Source organism: Balearica regulorum, chromosome 16 (genome assembly GCF_011004875.1).
Source record: "Balearica regulorum gibbericeps isolate bBalReg1 chromosome 16, bBalReg1.pri, whole genome shotgun sequence".
Lineage (NCBI taxonomy): Eukaryota > Metazoa > Chordata > Aves > Gruiformes > Gruidae > Balearica > Balearica regulorum.
The window spans coordinates 17,226,258-17,246,068 of record NC_046199.1 but is presented as its reverse complement, the minus strand read 5'-3'; the positions used below and the strand labels follow the sequence as shown (position 1 = coordinate 17,246,068).

Below are 19,811 nucleotides of genomic sequence, written 5' to 3'. Positions count from 1 at the left end.
AATAAAGAGTAGATTTTTTTCATTAAAAATCAGAAAGAGACCTCACTGAATCCTGCTGGTAAACGTGTTCAGCTAGTGCCAGATTGTAAAGGAGTCAGGGGAGCCCAAGAAAAGCTAGGACAGCAGAGAGAAACCAGAGACCAGCCAAACTTTTGCTGTACTGAGTAATTGAGAATGACAGGAGGTGAATGTGTGGCTATTGTCCCAGGGACTAAACTTAGGGCAAGGTCATCTTAAGGATAGAGTGTGCCAGAGCTAAAGGAGCTCAGGCATGACAGTTAAGTGACAGAGCGTGAGGCAGGGATCCCTGAGCTGTTGCCATCTCCAAGGTCCATGGCACAGAGCAATGCAGAGCCAATTTACCCAATCAGCCCTTGAAGCAGTTCTGCCCCATAAGGACAGTAACCTCCCAGTCTGAGCTTGGCTGTCACCGTACCACAGTGCCAGTGCTCCCAGTCCAACTACAACAGATGGAAAGCCAGCCCAGCGTGTGACAGAGCTGAACCTCTAGATCTAGGAAACAAACTGGTCAACTCGCATAACAGTAAGGGTCTGATCTGTGTCTGCCTTCATGTAGTACAAGCAGTGACAACGTATAGCTTCCGTGTATAGCTGCTTCAGAGAAGGCTAATATTAATGTTTTGCTCACATTCACTGGCCCCGTTGTGCCTCTTCTGTTGCTGCCAGATAGCTCCATGGAGTAAATCATATTGACTGTGTTTATTATAAGAACTAAGTGATCAGCTGTGAACTTTCTTTGACATAAATATTTTGCCATTAGCAATGACAAATAGCAACGCTCATGTTGTAAAAGTAACATTGGATTATCCCTCTCCATGGGGGCATTCACATCAAGACAAATCAGAAGGAAATCATGATCTTCAGGATCAAGAGGAACAGGTAAAAGGAGGAACATGATGGCAAGGCTATTTATTCCACTGCATAAGAAGAGTTAAATGAAGAAAGTGTTTTAAAAAAAATGAAAAGTGATTTTTCTACACAGCTCTGGAGTGCCTCTGCATAGCTAGCTCTGAACACTGCTGCAGTCAGCGCACCCTCATAGGGCACAGCGTGCTTGACTCAGCAGTGCATGCAAGTGCTTTGCACAGGTACCAGCCAAAGCTGCACCCACACTTTGTGAGCGTTACAGCATGCTGACATTTCCTGGATGGGTCAGGCCCAGCACTCTTCTTCTGAATCCCATTATTACTAAACCTCTGCAGTTACGGCTGAACAAAACAGATTTTTCATTCTTGCAAGATTTCCTACATTTTTGACTGGTGATGTTGGCACCTTAAACCATGTCTGCTCACAGGCTGAGCAGGATGGGAGAACACTGGGCAGCAAGGGGAATTAATTTCTCAGAAATTTTTCAAAGGTACAATTGAGAGCTGGTGCTTTAAAAACAGCATTGACTATACTTCTGTAGCACAGGTCCTCTAAGGAATTCAGCCCAAGCACATAAGCTTATCACTTCCCTCCTGAGGCAGGCAGTCTCACACAGATGTGGATGCTCAGGGAGGACCACAAACTTGCTTCAGGTTCTCCTAGCAGAAATTACAGATAATTTAAAAATCCAGGAGTATGCCTACATATACATGTTTATGCATACTATACTTCATGGACTGTATGGCAAATACATCAAAGGAACTGCCAGGTGTAACAATTTCAACCTTCCTTTTATAAAATTCTTTAGAGACAGCAGATCTGCAGGCTTGTAAACTGCTGAATCCAGACCATTTTCAGGCAGGAAGTGCCAGGCAGCTGCCTGCCTGGATCCAAGGGTTGGTTGGGGCTGTAGTAACAGGCCTGGAGAAAGGATTGCCTTTGAAGGGTGAGGATCCCACCTGGAGAACTTAGAACAGGCATTTTGTTGACAGATGCATCCCATGCAGGAAATAAATGGGATGTTGCCTTAGGGATATGGGAGACTAACAAGCCAATGTGATGTCATGGCCTGGATGTCTCCTGTCTTACAGTGACTCCTCTTTAGAGCCAGGAAGGAATCACAGGATGTAATTATCAGGCTGACAGTATTATTAGGGTTTGGGTTTTTTTTCCCAAAATGGGAGTTTAGGGAGGCTGTAATGCAGAAGAGTTCTGGAAGCCGGCAGCACAGCAATACATTTTGGGAAGGTCATTGGTGAGACAGAAGCAGAGGGCACATTGCAGGGAACTAAACACAGGAATTAGGGCTCCCCAGACAAAAGATTTAAGAAGTTCACTGGAAGGACAAGCACCCAGAAAGGAGCTGCAAGATGAAGAGAGACTGATACAGAACAGCAATCGGTTGTGCGTCCACAGGACAGTGCTGTGCTAGAAACCCAGCGATAAGCTATAGACCAAAGTGGCAAATCTCTGAACCCAGGGGAAAGGCTTTGGAACAAGGCTCTGCTTTTGAGGATCTCTGAAGACAGGAGTTTGCTTTGTATGAGGGGAAAAAAAGTCTCCTATATATAGCAGAAAAGCCAAGGCAGTAGCTGCATCAGAAAAATGAAAGCCACAGATGCAAGCAAAATATGGGCAATCTGACTTTAACAAAGTCAACGTCTGCCCTGTGATAGAAGCCTGAAACAGACAAGACATGTCTAAGATGTGACCCCTGCAATTAGGGAGAGGGGTTTCCTCCACTTGATGCTAAATTCAGGCAGGTTTAGAGATGAATGAAAACTGCATGCCATAAGGGAAGGCCAGGAATAGAAAGCCCACGTGGGGGAAGAACACTCTAGATGTAGCAAATGCATCTCCAAGAGGCTTTTATCATTCTTATTTTGTCACTACTATCAACAATAATAAGAAAAGAGCTTACCGAGCCACCTCCCCAATCCCTTAGCAATGCATCCAGAGATTAGCAGCAGAGAGCAGTGGGCAGCTCAAGAAAAGCTGTTCAACAAGTGTAAAGGCATGCATAGTAAGACTGCTGAATTGGAGTTGAATGTTATCAAGAGTAAACGTGATATTATTGCACTGGCAGAGACATAGTAGGAACAGGGGAAAGGATAAGAAATAGCTTGCCAGAATGGAGGGATTGCTGCAGCTGAGCTCCCAACAGAACAGGGACAAGTGGGAAGTGGAGGCAGCAAGGAGGAGAGGAAGTGCACATCCTACTTGACATGCAGATATGCAGAGAAGCTTTTTGCAAAAAAAATGGTGATGTCATCGTGTTTTTCTCAGCCTTCAGGACAGCAAGAAAAAAATAGATGAAACTCACACACGCAGAGGAGTCTAAGAGGAGCAGACTTCCCCTCCCCCATGCAACACTAATTGCTCAAATATTGATTGGGGAAATAATTTGTAAGGACTAAAAGAAGAAAGGATTTCTTTTCCCCCTAAGAGGTAAAAAGGGCAATGTTCTTGCAGAGTTGCTGGAAAGGTCCAGGTGATCAGAGGATTTCCAAGACCATATAAGTTAATTAAAATGTTGAGTTGGTCTAATTTGTTATTTGTTTACATTGGAAAGCATGGAACAACTGCAGTCTGATTTTTTCAGGATGCTGTGAAGTCTACTTGGAATTACAGCTATTCTGGCTCTCCCAAGGGGCACGAATGTCTCACCAGGCAGGTTGACCCAGAGATCCTAACTAGCTTGGTTAGTAAAAACCAACAGCTACAGCAGGGACTTCAGCTTTGGAAACCCAGGGCTGCTAGCTGGGTTGTGGGTGACAGAAACCAGCTGCCCAGACTTAGAGTAATTAAGATTAAAAGCCCAAACCAGAGTGCTGGAGAACTACTGCCCTGACATAGACACTAAGTCCCAAGAAAGAGCAGCAGTTTTGTTTGGCTTCTGGAGAGCTGCTTTTCTTTCCTGAGGAAAGGAAAACTACCATGCAACAACATGTAATAGCTACTCCAGAAAATATCTGCACCCCATCTTCATCTAGGGTAAATCCATGCAGAACCAAGCACCAGAGAGTCCTCTGTGGTTAAAAATGGATGCGTGAGTACACCAAAGTACAGGAAGAATACTATTTAAAAAACAAAACCAAAAAATAAACTATCAAACTATTGAGGGAGACTGTGAGAATGATAAAAATAAGCAGGACCGTGCAAAAACAGTGATTGCAGGAAGAGGAGGAAGCATCCGCAAAGACTGCAGTGAGTATTTCTCAGGGATATACAGGCAAATAGAGTCACAGGAAGCAGGAGGAACAGATCCTTTAAAATATCTTGTAAGGCTAGAAAGACAGAAATGAAGAGTTTTATTAAATAACTGCCCAGTACATATTTTTTCACTTGGTAGAGGGAGAGTCCCTCAGTGCTCAATTTTGTGCATAGGGGTTTTCCCGCTGGGCAAGGTAAGTGCAGGGGAGTACAGCACAGCAAGTGCCTCCAAGTTAAATGGTGGGTGACATGATTCAGGTGCCTGTTGCATAGGCTGACCCTGGGGAAGGGCTGGAGCGCTGCCCTGCAGCTCTACAGCACCTCACACAAGGATGGTGCAGCTTCAGTTACAGCTGCGAGGGAACTGCAGCATTATAGGAAGGGAGCAAATACCCCTCTACTAGTGCTAGGGGATAAGAAGTCAGCAAGCCTAGGGCTTCAACAGCTGTCTGATGCCTCATCATGGAGGCTCTCAAAGAGTGGGTATTATAAGATCTCACAGAGTATTCTTTCCAGTCACCTACAGGGTGAAGCATTGCACATAAATAAGACACTGCTTGCCATGAGGTGGTTAGTTTAAAAGCCAGACAGATTAGTCAAAAGATATGGGTAAATCCCCAGTGGATATAAGAGCAACAAAAATTAAGGTCTGGGGGATTATTCTTCTTATTTGAATGCTGTTTTCCACCCTGAGGTACATCACATAGTTCCTTTTTTCTTTTTTTTTTTTTTTAACACAACAAAAAAACAACAACACTACCAAATAGAAAACAACTCGCTCTCTCAGTATTTAACGAGTCCCACTATAATCATGAGAAGTTCTGCAGAAAGCTATTATGGAGGAATATGGCTAGGTGGTGTGCAGAAAATGTTAAAAATACAAACAACGCTGACAGCCAGCAAGAAAGCCCACCTTGCTGGAGTGGGAGCTAGATGATGAGGCATGGTGTTGGGTTTAGAGGAGAACCTACATTTGTAGCCATTTTCTAGACTTCTTAGAGAGAACATGAAGGGAGCCTGTATTTCTTACATGTAAATGTAAAAACCTTTGCATTGAGTGGCACAAGTCTGAAGAAAGAGCGTAAGTGATAGTAGTACACATTTTCCAGTTATTTTAGGTCCTTCAGTGACAGTCATTAAACCTCGGACTAGTTTCCTTTGTTCCTTTTCTATAGGAACAGTTTGAGCTCCCAGACTTGGCAAAGCAGATGGAGTCCGGCTTTAGTAAAGGTCACAGAAGTTCCTGGAGGCCCATGGCCTCTGCAAAAGTGCTCCACTGAGCAGACAGCTGAGGAAAGCTGGCCAGGAGCTATCAGGCAGAGGTTCAGATTTAGAAAATGCAGCCTGAAACAGAGCCTGGACACAGCTGGTTAGGTCAGATAAAGGGTCAGGCTGCCAACTCTCTCTCCCCATGTCCTTCCATCAGAAGCTAAAGACTGGGTCCAGACTATTCAATATGTGGAATGAATTCTCATGAAGGTGATCAAAGCAAAGGGCATACTCTAGCATGAGAGAAAAGCTATCCACCAGCAGGGAGAAAATCAGATAAAGAATAGGCTTAGCAGCTCTTCTGACCCTGCCTGGTAAACTAATTGTTCATCATGCCCATTTTCCTTGCTGCATTTGAAATAAGTAGAAATCTGTGTTTGGGAACTCCTGCAATATTTGAGGTCTGAGAACATACAGCACCATTTTCATTACAGTAATGAAGTCACAGAATGGTAGCTTTAAATGGGAAGGATAATAATGCATTAGCATTCACTCTCAATTAATCCAGAGCCTGCAATGCCGAATTCACTTACTCTGAGAATTTTCTCAGAAAATTAAGCTAGAGTGTATTTAATTTATAAATCACAAAAGACACTTATTTGGCAAGAATGACCCCTGCTCATATACAATAAATCATGAGCATCAACAGTCTCTAATGGATTTTGAGTCAGTGCCACAGACAGTGATGCCTGGGGCTTGTGTTTCGGGATTCCAGGACTGTGCCAAAGGAGCCTTGTAAATGATTAATGCATTCAGCACAGTGTCATCCATGCCATTGGAGAGAAAAAGACATTCTGGGGTTCCATTTGTCATTAAAAAAAGTGATAATTGGTTCAGCAGCCAACCATGCCTCTCCCTTCCCCTGCCAGAATGAGGCACTTAGCTCCACACTTCGTAAAATCCCTTCCCCAAACTTTCATGCATGCTTTTGGTTCATGATGAGCAACATTTCAATAACACAGAGGGAAAGAAGTCTGTTTTCATAAATAGCCCACCAAAGCCAGACTTCCTATGGGATGGAGCTAAGGTTTGCATTTGCAAATGTATGTACAACAGGGAGGTGACATTAAAGAGGTAGCTGGGGACTCCCACTTCTTCGCCATACTGTGAGGACATTGTACATAGAAAATTCAAGTTTTGGTCCACAGTGTTCAGTCTCTCATGCTTTTCAGCTATTCATTCCACAGTTTTCAACCTCTCCCCCTTTGCTTTTGTCCCCATGGTTACTAACTCATTGTGTTTGCAGAGATTTTCCTCACTAAAGAATATGTGACTAACATGAGACAGCTAAATTATCAGAGCCAACTCTGACATTGGTTTCTCTTATCATGTATGTTATCTTCCAAACACCTTCAAGTAGATCTGTTGCACTGGCACCAACTTCAGAGTAAGCAGCACTTCAACTATTGACAGAGACAGAGCTGTAGCAGTATTGCACAGGGAGACTTAAAATAGGCTGGATTCAGGTAAAAGATGAAATTCAAACACTAGCTTTAGCAGTCCCACAGCCTAGGACTGCATGATACAAATAACTAAATGCATTGCACCAGAGAATTTTAAATTCAACTCTACAAGGGAAGACATTATTTCCTGACTGGACCTGGGTCTAAGAGTTCCAAGTAGATTTCCTCTTCTTAAAAGCCAGTTTGGTTAAGCAGTAGGAGACACGTATGTTTTAGGCCCAAAGAAATCTCTATGACAAAGTGCACTAATACAGGCCACAGGATAACAAGTCAATTAACCTTCAGACATGGCAATCAGCATATGCTGACCCAGGGGTCAGCCAAACTGCTCCCACACTGAGCAGCCTAGACTGCCCCAGGGAAGCTCAAACCAGATCCCTTCCAAACTACCCAAAAAAAGATACATTAAACTTTCTTTGCATCTGGGAGGCCTTTCTCCCCTTCACTCACAGCTTCCAGCCAGCCACCAGTACCCAGATGCTAAAGAAACGATAGCATGGCAATACCTCCTGTAAGCATCACCACAGTCAACAGCCAATATAGACAAGACTTGAGAAGAAATGTGGAGATCTTACCTTGGCCGCTACGGAGGAATTGGGCTTCTCCAGGAGGTCCCAGAGCTTTTTTCTTTTGTCAGCACAACAAGTGTTATCAAATTCCTCCCCTTCCCTTTCCCTCAGGGTCTCAGCTTCTCTCTTCAGCTCCTCGTTCATCTGCTCCTTCTTCTGGTGGTAGCGGGCCTGGCAGCAGGACTCCAGGTAGATCTCATCCACCCCCCAGTAGTCCAGCTCCTGGCTGAAGGACAAGGCGCACATCTCCTCCATCATGTGCAGCTTGCCAGTACGGTAGAAGTTCAAGATTGATGTGAATGCCCCGGGATGCCTGTCAAAGAAGTACTCGTTCTCCTCCAAGTTGTAGTCATCACAGATCTCCATGAGGGAGTCATGTGTGTTGCAGTCTCTGAGCTTACCCAGCCTGGTCCGTGGCAACCTGTCCAAGGTCCGCCAGAGAACCTCGTGAGCCAGCCCCCCCACGTTGAGCTTGACCCTTCGGGAGCAGGCCTTGCTCCTGACGATCTCCGTGGGGTCTGGAGGCAAAGAAGTAGTAGAGCGAGATCCATGCTTATTCATCCCCAGAGGCATCGCTGGTCCCCCTCAGGCTGGACGCTCCAAAGTGCGGCGTGGGGCAGGGCACGCGGGGGCCGGCTCTCCTCACCTCTCCTTCCCCTCCATGCCCAAGAGCTGCAAGAGAGGCCAACCATGGGTCCCCGCCCGCTGACCTCCGCGCCCGCGGTCGCCTCGGCGCTGTCTTATCCACGCGCGGGGGAGCGCCTGGCCCCGCTAATCAGCTCAGGGGGCGGCGGCGGCGCTGCACGCCCCGGCGGTGCTGTGCCGCGCTCCGCGCCCCGGCGGGCGGGCGGCCGCGGGCAGGCGCTGTCCGCGCCCGCGGTGCTGAAGACCGCCCGCTCCCACGTGTCGGCCCGGGCGCTGCCGCCGAGCTCCCCCGGGCGGCGACCGGGTGTGTAGTCCCCCCCCCCCCCGCGCCTTCCCCCGGCGGGCCCCCGCCTCTGCCCGGGAGGGTCGCCTGCACACCCCGTCCGGGGGAAGCTGTGGAGGCTAGGCACGGGCCCGGGAGCGTCTGCTAGCAAAGGGCTGGGAACTGGTGACTGACAGTGGAGAGCACAGAGCTCCCCCGAACACCACTCAGCAATACGCCCCAAAAGGCGCCGGGCTGCTAGCCAGAGGTGCGCTGGCACATTGTCCCCCATCCCGGAGCTGCCGGCCGGGAGCACCCGGCCCCGCCGCTGCTCCCTTCCCGCAGAGGGGCCCTGCCGGATCTCGGACGCCGGACCCCGAGTGCCCCCATGACCCAGCCGGGGCACCGGCCCCCGCCCTGCCCTGCTCAGCCGCGTAGGCTGCAGGGAGACGCGGAGGCTTTCTGTAATTCCAGCCTTGCAAATTTCCCCGAAGACAGAGCTGGAGAAGGCAAAAGGGGGTATTTCCAGACACTCTAACGACGCACTCTACCTCTCTGGGCTGCCCAGGCACGCCGCCCCACGCACCCCACGCCGACCTCTGCATAACAGGGAAGTCAACGAAAATAGGAATAAGGAAAAACCCCGAGCCTTCCTTGCAAACCCGAGCGGCTTAAGGACAGCCCTGAGCACTGTTGCTTACACAAGATGGCACGAAGAGAAACCCCGGCGCAGGAAGGAACGGCTCTTCCATGCTTGGCCGCACAGCTCCGAGAGCTCAGTCCCTCTCCCCACCGATCCAGGTCCCCCCAGCCCCAAAACCGAAATACCACCGCTGCCTCGAGGACGCCGCCGGGGCTGCTCCTCAGCCGCCGCCGCAGGACGTGGGGAAAGGCTCCCCTCCCTCGGCCCGAGCCCGGCCCGCACCTACCTCCTCCTGCGGGCTCCCAGCGAGGCGGTGCGGGGCTGTGCGAGGCCGAGGGCGGCTACATCTTGCGGCGGGGTGGGCAGCAGTGGTGGCCCCGCTCGCATCCCCCCGCGGGCAGCCTCAAGGCGGAGGGATGGCGGCCGCGCTCCCGGCTGTCCACGGAGCCCGGGGGGAGGGGAAGGGAAACGAGGTAAATCGGTTCCCTCGGCAGGAAGCTTTCCAAGGCCTTCCCTCGACTGCGGCTCCTCACGCCTGCCTACAGTCAACGCCAGAGCCGCATCTGCCCCCGCTCCGCCAGCCCTCTCTCTGTGTAGACACAAAGGAAAGCTTCGGTACTTCCTTCTGCTGGCTGGGAATGGGGATCAACAAGTCTAGTCTGAACCTCCAGCTTTTCCCTGCAATTCTGTCCCGGAGTTGTTTGGAGTGAATTGGAAGTTGTGGGTGGAAGAGAGGAAGGCAGCTCCACCGTGAGCTGGGATGCAGCATTGCAGGGAAAGTTAACGCTTTCTTGTCCGGGCCCTGGGGTGGGGGAGGCGCCTGGAACAGATCTAGCACCGAAGGGAAAGCCACAGCATCCCTCCTTAAGAGGATGGGGTTATTCCCACCGTCCTCCAGCTTCCGGTGGGATCATCCGTGAAAAATTGGTGTCATGAGAAAAATTACGAGCAGAGAGCACTGATCAGCCCAGCTGGGCCCCTATTGCTTCCCAGGCCCTGCTTGCTGAGCCAGGAGCAGCTGAGCTCAATGAGGCCACGCATCAACTCTGTAAGGAGGAGTGAATTGGGCCCTCGTCCTCACCTGGCAGCCCCTTGTCAAAGGAAAGAGCCTACTCTCATGATGGTTGCATATATTTGCAGACGCAGATGGGAGGAATAACAGTGGATCTCTGCTGCTGATTAGGACTATAAATAAAATAAAAAGGAACATTTACTAACCTGAAAACACAACAGAAATGGAGAAAAGGGTAACTTGCCAGGCAACAGCACAGCATTCAAAGTATCCCTCTGCTACTCTGTACTACCATCAGAGGTACACAGCCATGCTCGTTAGCCCTTTCTCATCTTGCATTGATTGACCATGGCTCTTGGACTCTAGTGACAATTACTACTACAAGGTTTCTAAAATAGGAGTGCAGTGTCTGATTTTGTGTGATTAACTAGGCAAAAAGACTCTCAGTGCTGCTTTTCCCCACTTTCCATGCTTCTCTCCCACCTGGTTCCCATTGCCCAGTGTATACAACATCAGTTGTTATGCTACTATCTTTGGTGTTTGAACGTCCACATCTTCCTTAGAGATGACTTTCTGAAATCCCAGTGTTGGTGTGGCCAGGCCTTTTTCTCCAGTACCTCCCACAACTGTATATCACCTATATTCAGAATTTCTCACAAGGAGAAGTGAATCACAACCTTCTTTTTGCAGATGGGGAAATTAAGACATAGAAAAGCAAGATCACCCAGAGGGGAGCTGGAAAGAAGAATTGAGAATAAAACCTGTTGACCAGCTGTCAGCCCAGTGCCCCCCTGCTGCAGTAGCTCCCCCTACCCCATGAAAACCTACAATCAGAATCCAGAGCACATCAGTTCTCCTCTTACTTTTGCATCATTTCACTATCAGACCACCCTACTTTACTCCTCTTACAACAGATATTAAAACCCCTGATCAGGGCTGGAAACCTAAGTCTGTTAATGATTACAAAGTACTTTGAAACTTCTAGCTGGCAGGTGATGTAGGAGAGCAAGTTATTTGTTAGCACTGGCATCCAGGGCACATTATCTCCCCTTGTGACAAATGCAGGCTGCTCATCTGCGGGAAGAGGGTGGTAGGAGGGAAAATAACAAGTAGCCTAATGCAGGGAAATGCATCAGATTCAATGCAGTTAAATCACTGGGCAAGAGGCAACTCAGGTTTATTAGAAGGGCGTTTGTATCTTCCTGCATCACTCTTGCTACCCTGCCAATGTCATTCTGGTTTTCTGCCAAGGGGCCAGAGAACCAGCCGTGGAGGGGGCACATGAAGGGGTAGCACAGAGGCACAGACTCCTCTGCTGCTGCGTGCTCACCCCTCCATCCACACCATCCTGCCAGTGCTGAAGAATCATACTTGACTCTCAGGTAGAAGCTGAGAGAGGGAACCCTGCTGAGGGCAGACCCTGGCTGTGCCTGGAGTGATCCAGGAGTTTGGGGAGAGGATAGGACATTTCCACCCCCAGGATGTCTGTTCCCTGCAGCATTTATTGTCCCATGATGGAGAGTTTGTCAGCAAGGGGCAGTGCAGGCCTGAGGATGCAGAAATGTGCAGCCTGCTCGCTCTTCTCCAAGGTTATCTAACCCACTTTGGGTATGGATATACCTTTCAACTGATATTTTTGTACCCTGAGCTTCTGCAAACTTAATTTATGGTTTGTTATTTCCATGGCCTATGGAGCCAGCCAAATGCTTGAATGCAGCCTGTGGCAAACCCTGTTCCTTTCCAGGTATTACAGCAGTTACTGACAAGGTAACACCTTAAACCTAAAGTACTTTACAGGAAATATACAGCGTATGGCAAATATATGTTCTCCTGGGCTCACAGTCAGTGGTATATACATATCTGCATTTCATCTGCCAGGCAGAAAAGGTCTGTAAGACAGTGGTTGTTGAGCTACAACAGGGAAATAGGCTGAGCCTAAATGTGGAAATATCCCTCAGCTGATCTGCAGTGACTCCTCTGCCTGCATAAGGAAAAGTATCACATCTTCACAAACACCCACGCCTATACAACAGTCTGGCATCTTCCTGTCCATCCTGCAAAGCAAGAAAGGAGGCTGATTTACATCATTTTGCTGGTCACAGAAAAACAAAGGGCTGTGAGAAAAGCCGCAGCCCTGTCACAGCAATGGTATGTGGAACAATGGGTTTCCAGCAGAGATGGGTGCAGCAGCTTTGGTGGCCCATGAGTTCTGGCTGGATCCTGATGCTGAGGGGATGCTGGGTTTCATATTCTAAAATGAGCTATAAGATGTAACAATAACCCATATTGTTCTTGCAGCCCAAGGGCCTTGTACTTGTCCTAGTGAGTGGGAAAGACAGTCATACACAATTAAGCTGTCTCCATTACAGAGTGTTTCCTATTATGTCCCTTTAAGGATTCCCTTAGTTTCCAGGGATTTTCTTTCCAGCCTAGAAATACTTTAGGTATAATGGAGATTTTCTCTTATAGTCCGAAATCCTTTCCCTTAAATGGGAAAAAAAAAATAAATAATCAGGTTTCCTGGCAGAGCTCTGTAACAAGTGTTAAGTGCAAAAAGAACTGAGATACATAGTGTGGAGTGGTTTGTGCTACTGAGAGCCCAGGAGCATGGAAACACTGGAATACCAGGGAAAAATACTGGAAGCAGACAGCAAAATACAATCCAAAAATGAACCTTAAAGAGACAAGGATCTCCTTGAAAAACCTAGGCAGAGTCTGGATGGCAACGTCAGCAGCAGCTGGGCTCCATCATCACATTCTCCCTTGCTGAAAACCACTTTTGGATGAGTTCAGCTGTAGTTGCCAACCTATGCTGCCACGGGGGAGTGGGCTCTTTGTGCAAGGAGGAAGCCTTGGTAGCCACGGCTTTCCTGGCTCCTGGCCTGTCCCCGCAGCAGGCTCCACCATTCACCCTTGCCCTCTACCAGCCTAGCTCCTCCTCTCACCATGGTAAGAGAAAGCCTTTCCCAAACTGTTTGTTTATATTTATAAGTCTGTAACAGTTTGTTGTCCACACAGCAGGGCCTGACCTCTGCCATGCTTTCTGGGTCCTCAGAGAAGCAGGGAAGGATCTGGAAGGGCTGAGCTGCTGAACTGGCTATCTGCAAAATCAGGAGATGGAGGGAGGAAGGGCAGCAAAGTCTCAGCAGGGACCAGAGAGCAAATGCCCCTTGGCAGAAAGCAAACTCTCTGAAGACTGTCTCAGCTATGGAAAAGACAGGTGAGGGCAGCCCTCTCTCGTGTTTGGGAGGACAGCAGCCCCATGGGGACCCTGTTCTGTAAAGAGCTGAAGTTTTCAGCTTACCTAAACTTTTCGGACGTGTTTTGAAGTCCCAGGAGTGCCCAAAGTCCCCTTTGTTGCAGGCAGGCTTCCTTCCCTCCTGGCTGCCTTGAGGAGGGGGAGACCAGAGCTACATCATTGCTTGCCTGGCACTGCTCTGCAAATGGCTCTTGGTGCTTAGTCAGCCTTGGGCTCCTTTTGCCTTCAGGAAAAGGGCAGGAAACACGCCAGTGCAAATTGCTTATCAGAGAAGTTTCTAGTTCAGGTTCCCACAAAGCACATCCCCCTTGGCTCCAGCTTTCTGCCCTTCCCAGGATGTGCATTTCCTCCTGCACATCTATTAAGTCTCCTTTTGGTGCTCACTGACCACAAGCACACACCCCATGGCTCCTCTTCCCAGGCTCCATCAGACCCACCTTTCCTCTCATCTTGATTAGGATGAGTCTAGGGGACTGACTGAAAGCTGTGGAACCAAGTCTATTCCCTAAGGTGGCCGGGTGTGTAAACCATTACCTCCTGGCTCTGTCTCTCCTTTTCACATTGGGTTTGAGACCAAATACACAAACTTTTCTTCTGGTTGAAGAATAAAAAGCCCCCAATGGGGCACTTTGTCCCTGTTACCCATCTGCTAGGAAATTTGCAAAATTACCTGAAAAATTAATTTGCTCCTACCTATCAGTACGATAGGCCAAATACTTGGGGTCCCAGGTCCCTGTCCTGCCCAGGGCAAACCAGTGGCATCAGGACTCTGCCAGCTGCTGCACCCTGTGGCTGGGCTGGGGGGACGTTTTATCCTCCTGGCTTGTGCTGTTCAGGCAGGGCTGGCACCAAGGGAAAAACAGCCACCTATAATATGTTATCTAACCTTTAGCTTTAAGCACCGAGCTCTGTAAAGCAATTTGACTTACTACGTTATTCAGCAACTGCAGATTTATTAGCCCTTGAAGGGCTGGAAGCTTGTGTAAGTGACCTCGCTATATCAGTCAAGGAGGGAGGACAGCAGAGGGGTCGGTCAATCTTTGCATCAGTGGAGATGTGACCTTTCTTGCAGGAGTGACCGAGTGCCTGTCCATCCGGGCCACTTTCTGCCCACCTGCTGAGGACTGCAAAGGGCCCTGCAGCTGTTCACACCCTTCAGGATCTGTGGCACACCAGCCCCATGCTGACTGGAGGCAGACTAGCCAGGGTCCAGGACCTAGACACAGTATCATTCCCAGGAATTCATGGGCAGGAGGCCCTGCCTGCCCCACCTAAGCTCCTCTTGTGGCTGGGATCCCTCTGGCAGCTGGCTCCCCCAGCCATGGAGGGAGCTTGCACGTGGGGAAAACCGCTTGCACAGCCAGGCGAGGGGCTGCAGATGTGGTGGGGCAGCTGCTGACACAGGCAGCCAGATTAAGCCCCAGCTCTGAAGAGAAGACATAAGTAGGGTTGTAACGGGAACTAGATAACTACCATTGACCCTAACATGTTTGCCACCAGCCCTGTGCATTACATGTCTCTCTGATTCAGAGGCAATGGGTGCTGTTTCTCTCCCTGGGTTGGAGGAAGCCTGACTGCTTTAGCCAGCATTTGAAGAACAAGCCTGCTCTAAGTGTGTTGCAACAGGCAGTGCAGAGCCCTCGCCTGCTACAGAGGGTAGGAGTGCTGAGAAAGAGCAGTGAGGGGAAAAATGAGTCCACCTTCCCGTAACAGAATATGCCAGCTCAACTGATTCAGGAAGGGCTTTTGGCAACAAGAGTCCAAGCAGTATAGCTAGCAGTTGGGTCTGCTAAAGAGCTCCCCCATTCCAGCCCCTGGCAGCATCTTCCCTGCACGGCTGAAGCAAACACAAGCGATGTTGCAGAGGAGCCGGGGCTCTGAAGGGCACAGCATCCTCAATGCCTACAGCATCCTCACAGCAGAGGAAAAGTCAGGTCCCCTCCCTAAACAGCTTCCACCTGAGCTTGGGAAAACTGTTCCCTGGTGTGGCAAGGTGACAACAGGTAGCTGTGACCTGAACATGTTCCTGCTAGGATTCACTCCTGCCCCACAGCTGCTCTGTTCCCATCCCTGGTTTCTCTTGCCCAGCTCCTCTTTAACATACACTGGCTGAGGGCTCAGCCCTAGAGGCAAAGCAAACACGTAACTCAGACAACAGATAAAATCCACTTTGGGGTCTAATGCTGGAAAAATGCCATCACTTGAATGTCCTGAAGCATGGCGAGTTTTCTCGGGATAATGAGAGTAAGAATTGCTCTGTTCTTGCATATGCAGATCCTAAAAGAACTCTGCAGTCAGACAGCAATTTCAGGTGGTTCCTGGCAGGAAAGTACCATAATATCCCCTTTCAGACTGAGGGAAATTGAGACACAGAAGGATTAGAGAGACCTGCCAAAAGCTGCATGGGGCAGGGGATGAACGAGCAGCTAAATGTACTTTAAATCTTAGGAGATATCCTTTAATGATTCCTGCTAGGATTGTTTGCCTTGTCCCTGTTATTGCAGCTAACGGGGAGCATGTTTGTGAAAGGTTCCTGCAATCAGCAGCAGAAGCTTTTGCAAGAGTCACACATCTCAGTAAGAGTAAGGCTGATGGTGGTATCCAACAGTTTAAGATTTTTGTTGCTCATCTTTTACGAGGAACTGGCAGAAAATTGGCAGGATTTTAAAAACTTGCATGAACCCAGCCCTTCTTGACCATTCCCTGACCTCAATTGCCCTAAGCCTTGAGTAAACACACTTCCTTCTTCCCTTTTTTGTGCCATTCAACAACAGTAAAAGCCGGAGCTGCTTTGGGGTCAGGAAGCCTCATGCCAATGACTGTGAAGTGACATGCAGGGGAAGGGGATGTCAAATCTAATTTCAAGCAGCTATTCAATGTTATTTCTAGAACTAAGGGGGCCTAGCTCCCCTGGGGGAAGTCCTGGAAGAAAGGCTGGGCATCTTGTGCCACTGGTGGGGCTGGCTCCTTGGAGGGGGGAGAGCTTTGATTTCAGTGACATCCAGTCACAGCTGCAGGAATAGCATAAATTGTCTCTGGGAAGGGTCACTTCCAGCATTTCTTGGGTTATTTTGCATCTGTAACTTGTCTTTAATAAAATACATTTCAATTTGCAGGATTATGAAGATCATTTTAAAGCAGCTTATCTAACACTCTGTTCTCCTTCCCTGTTTTTCCCCAAAGTGTTTGTGGATGATGCAGAAGGCTGCAATAAACCATTCTTGAAGGCTGATTCGGATTAAACTTCTTCACATGGGACAGCACTACTCCCCATGAATTTTAATGAGCTCTTCTAAACATGCCCTTTTTGTTGTATGCATGAGTTCTGCAGGGGAATAATACCCAGCACCAGCTAACCAAAAAGAACAAATTGGATGTAATCGTACAAACTGAGAACACTGCAATAACCTACCAAAAATGCAGTTCTGCTTCCTGGATCTCAGCGGGAGCAGAGGATGCTGAGAGCAGAGTGGGTATCGCTGCAGTACCCAGCTCGGAGGGTGCTGCAGGTCTGGATTTCAACACCAGGCTACTGCACAGTGCCCATGTGGAACACAGAGCAGTGGAGCAGGATTGGGAAGAGCCAGCAATGGAGTAAGGAATTATCTTAAGATCACATTTTTTGGATGCTTGGATGGCCCCTCTCTGAGGGTACCAGGGACGTTTCTCCTTCCCTTTGGCATTTGCAGCCTGAGCCCCTCTCCTAAACGTGGTTTTGCGTGCTGCTTCCTTCAGTGCATTGCTCACTGGTCACTTTGCTTTTTAAAGATGCAGCTGGTGGGAGCAAAGCAGATTTTTAATTGCAATGACCGCTTGTTCAGAGAGCAGAGCCCCCTGCTCAAGTCCTTCAGCACAAAGAGGCTTAAATCCACCCCTGGCCCTCAACTTCTTTAGATTTAGGCACCAAAATTCCCAGCAGCCTTGCAGCAAAACCTTTACCGCAATGCCTGACCCAACTGTCCCTGCTCCACTGAGATTCATTTTCCAATGTGACTAAACATCTAAAAAGGTCAACAGCTTAGAAACGGAGATTTACTATCATCTCTGAACTCCCAGCACTGGAGTGCTCTAAAAAGCATTTTGCTGTCCAAACTCCTCATGATAACACAGAATTAAGAGTTCTGGTGAATGCTTTATTTTCTGCAAAAAGCAGTTGCCATGCAGCTTTTCAGTGGAGCACATTAGGCCTCTTCGATGGAAAGGACAGAAGATCTGGCAGGAAGGCCTTTGAAATCCCTGCCTGTGCTCCTGCCAGCTCTGGAGGAGGATTCAGCAGAACTCAGATCCACTGTGGAAAGCAGAAATTATTGTCATCTGGTTTTAAGCAGATGAAAAGATATGGTCTGACAAAGCTCCGGTGGCTTTGCAGGTGGTGAGCACCTTTCGGGAGCAGCAGTCCTGGGCGCTCCCACCCACCTGCTCTTCAAATCTCTCCTGGCTGGGAAGGGGGAGTGTCCAAAGGGATAGAGAGGAAAGGCCTCAGGATAAAAAGCAGCAGCGTGACCCCCAACCTCGGGAAGCCTTCCTGCTCCATGCAGTGGCACGGCAGTCACAGGTGCCCTGCAGAGGATGTCGCACCCATGGACCAGGAATACACAGCCCAGCCCAGGGCTGTGAGTCCTCAGCCCAGCGAGTCACATCATGGAGGACTTGTTTAAGTGCAGTGGTGAGACACCGGCACTTGACAGGGTCACAGCCTTCACTAACTGGGGACAAACTCCTGTCCTCATGTCCTCCCGGTCTTTCAGACTGCAAGCTTCTGACCCCCATCCCTGTTCACACGGTCCCTGGCACAGCGAAGTTTCCCTCCCTGCTCCTAGCATTTATGTTCTGCTGTTCCAATAACTGAAGTAATAACAATAGCAAAGATTCCTCAGGATTATCATAATAGAGATTTTTATTTTAAGAGAGTTGTCAGCTACCTACCTTTGTCTTTTTCCATACATTAAATATTAACAACCCAGCCAACGTAATGCAAAATTTAAAAGGCCCTCAATTCAAGCAATTACGCCCCAGTAAATCAGGAAATCCCAGCAAACTCCTAAACTTCTCACCCACTGTCATGTTTGAAGAGCAAGCAGCCATTTCAATATTTCACAATTGTTCTCCAAAAATCCAAAATCTCCAAAATCTCCAAAAATTTCGATGGCCTTTCAAGTTCCAGCTTAGCCCATACACCACAGCTGGAAGGACTGACAACCTCCGCCTGGCAGCAAATGCAAGGAAATGTCCACCTTCCCTCTTCCCTTCAGTCCCAACCCAGAGGAGGTCCTCTGCATGTGCTGTCTCTGCTTGGAGGCTGTTGCGCACTTGCTGGAAGGAGAGGGGTGTTTCTCCACCCCTCACACACCTCCTGTATCACCCTGTGTGCTGGGGGAACATAAGCCATGTGGAAATGTTCTCTCCGGTTTTCTTCAACTCCCTCACCCTGTCTCTATTTTCTGGCATGTTTGCAAAGGTCAACCACAGTCTTGCACTGGAAGACCAGGGGTGAGTGAACCGAGCCCATCCCAGCACTTGCTTGGCCACCTTACAGATGGCTGCTCTTCAGACAGTCCCTTTTTCTCTTGCACGTAAAAAGTGAGGGTGGTTCTCCATCAAAATCAATAGAGAAGGTTAATTAAATACCTCTGCTCAGCAACACATCAAAGCCTCCTCCTCAAGCCCAGCATGTGTGCGGGTGATTTTTGCCTGCCTTGCCCAGACCAATCCCTTTGATGGGGGAAGGGCTGCGCAGGGGAGGCTTCGGGAAGCCAAGCAGCGATTCAGCTCTTCTGATTACCAAGGGCAACACAAGTATCATTTCAATAGATCTTAAGCTCCATAAAGCAGCTCGATTTATTCCTAGCTCAAAGCTTGGAATCTCTCCTTCCTGCCCTGGTCTTCGCTCTCCTGAACCTGCTCTCAAAGGAAAGGAGGAGGGGAGATGGATGGCAGCAGTTCAGGGGCTGTTGTGGGCTGAGTGAATCCCAGGGGTGGGGGGCTGCAGGGGACATGCAGACTCCAAGAGCAAATGTCCAGGGCCCCAGCAGGTGCTTTTGCAGTTAAAGCAGCTAATAGCCCCCAGGAACACTGCAGACAAGGGAATTCAATAAAGATGCATTGTAATAAGCACAATTTTTGAGCTTGCATAGTTTCTTCTGGGTAATAAATGTAAGCATTTTATTCTGTAATAAAAACTAAATTTGCTTGAAGCTGCCATAATAATAACTGGAGGATAGCTCAGCTGTTCTGCTTCGCCAGTGCTGGGTGGTAGCAGCTCTTCACCCCTTCTCTATGGCTGCTGAGATGACATTGGCCCCTGATGGGTCACTGTAGAAGGACCCATCAGTGGGTCCTTTAAGTTAAGGAGTGTGTCTTACTGCAGCCATGCAAAGAGCTGAGGTAATGTCGCACAGGTATGACTCACCCTGGCAGTCCCAGACCACAGAGTATGTGACATTAGAAACACTGTTCCTATGTGTCACTTTCTTGCCTACTGAAGAACCTGGCTTCATCTTGTACCGATGTGTGTGCAGAGAGGACGCACACCAGTCTGCTTGCTGTAAGGTCAGAATCAACAATGTGAACAACAGGTCTCAAAGTATC

General features: G+C 48.8%; 1 protein-coding gene across 2 annotated transcripts in view; it reads right to left on the bottom strand.

Moving 5' to 3' along the window:
• KCNB1 (potassium voltage-gated channel subfamily B member 1) overlaps positions 1–9,639 on the bottom strand; it is a 142,572-nt gene extending 132,933 nt beyond the window's left edge. The window contains exons 1-2 of one of the 2 annotated variants that reach the window (XM_075768451.1): positions 9,239–9,639; positions 7,409–8,074 (exon numbers count right to left, since the gene is read on the bottom strand). In XM_075768451.1, coding sequence (XP_075624566.1) covers positions 7,409–7,975 — 567 coding nt within the window. In that variant the 5' untranslated portion in view covers positions 7,976–8,074; positions 9,239–9,639. Of the gene's footprint in view, positions 1–7,408; positions 8,075–9,010; positions 9,124–9,238 lie in introns of those variants that run through there. The other variant, XM_075768452.1, reaches the window with a different exon arrangement.
• Positions 9,640–19,811: the final 10,172 nt, after the last annotated feature.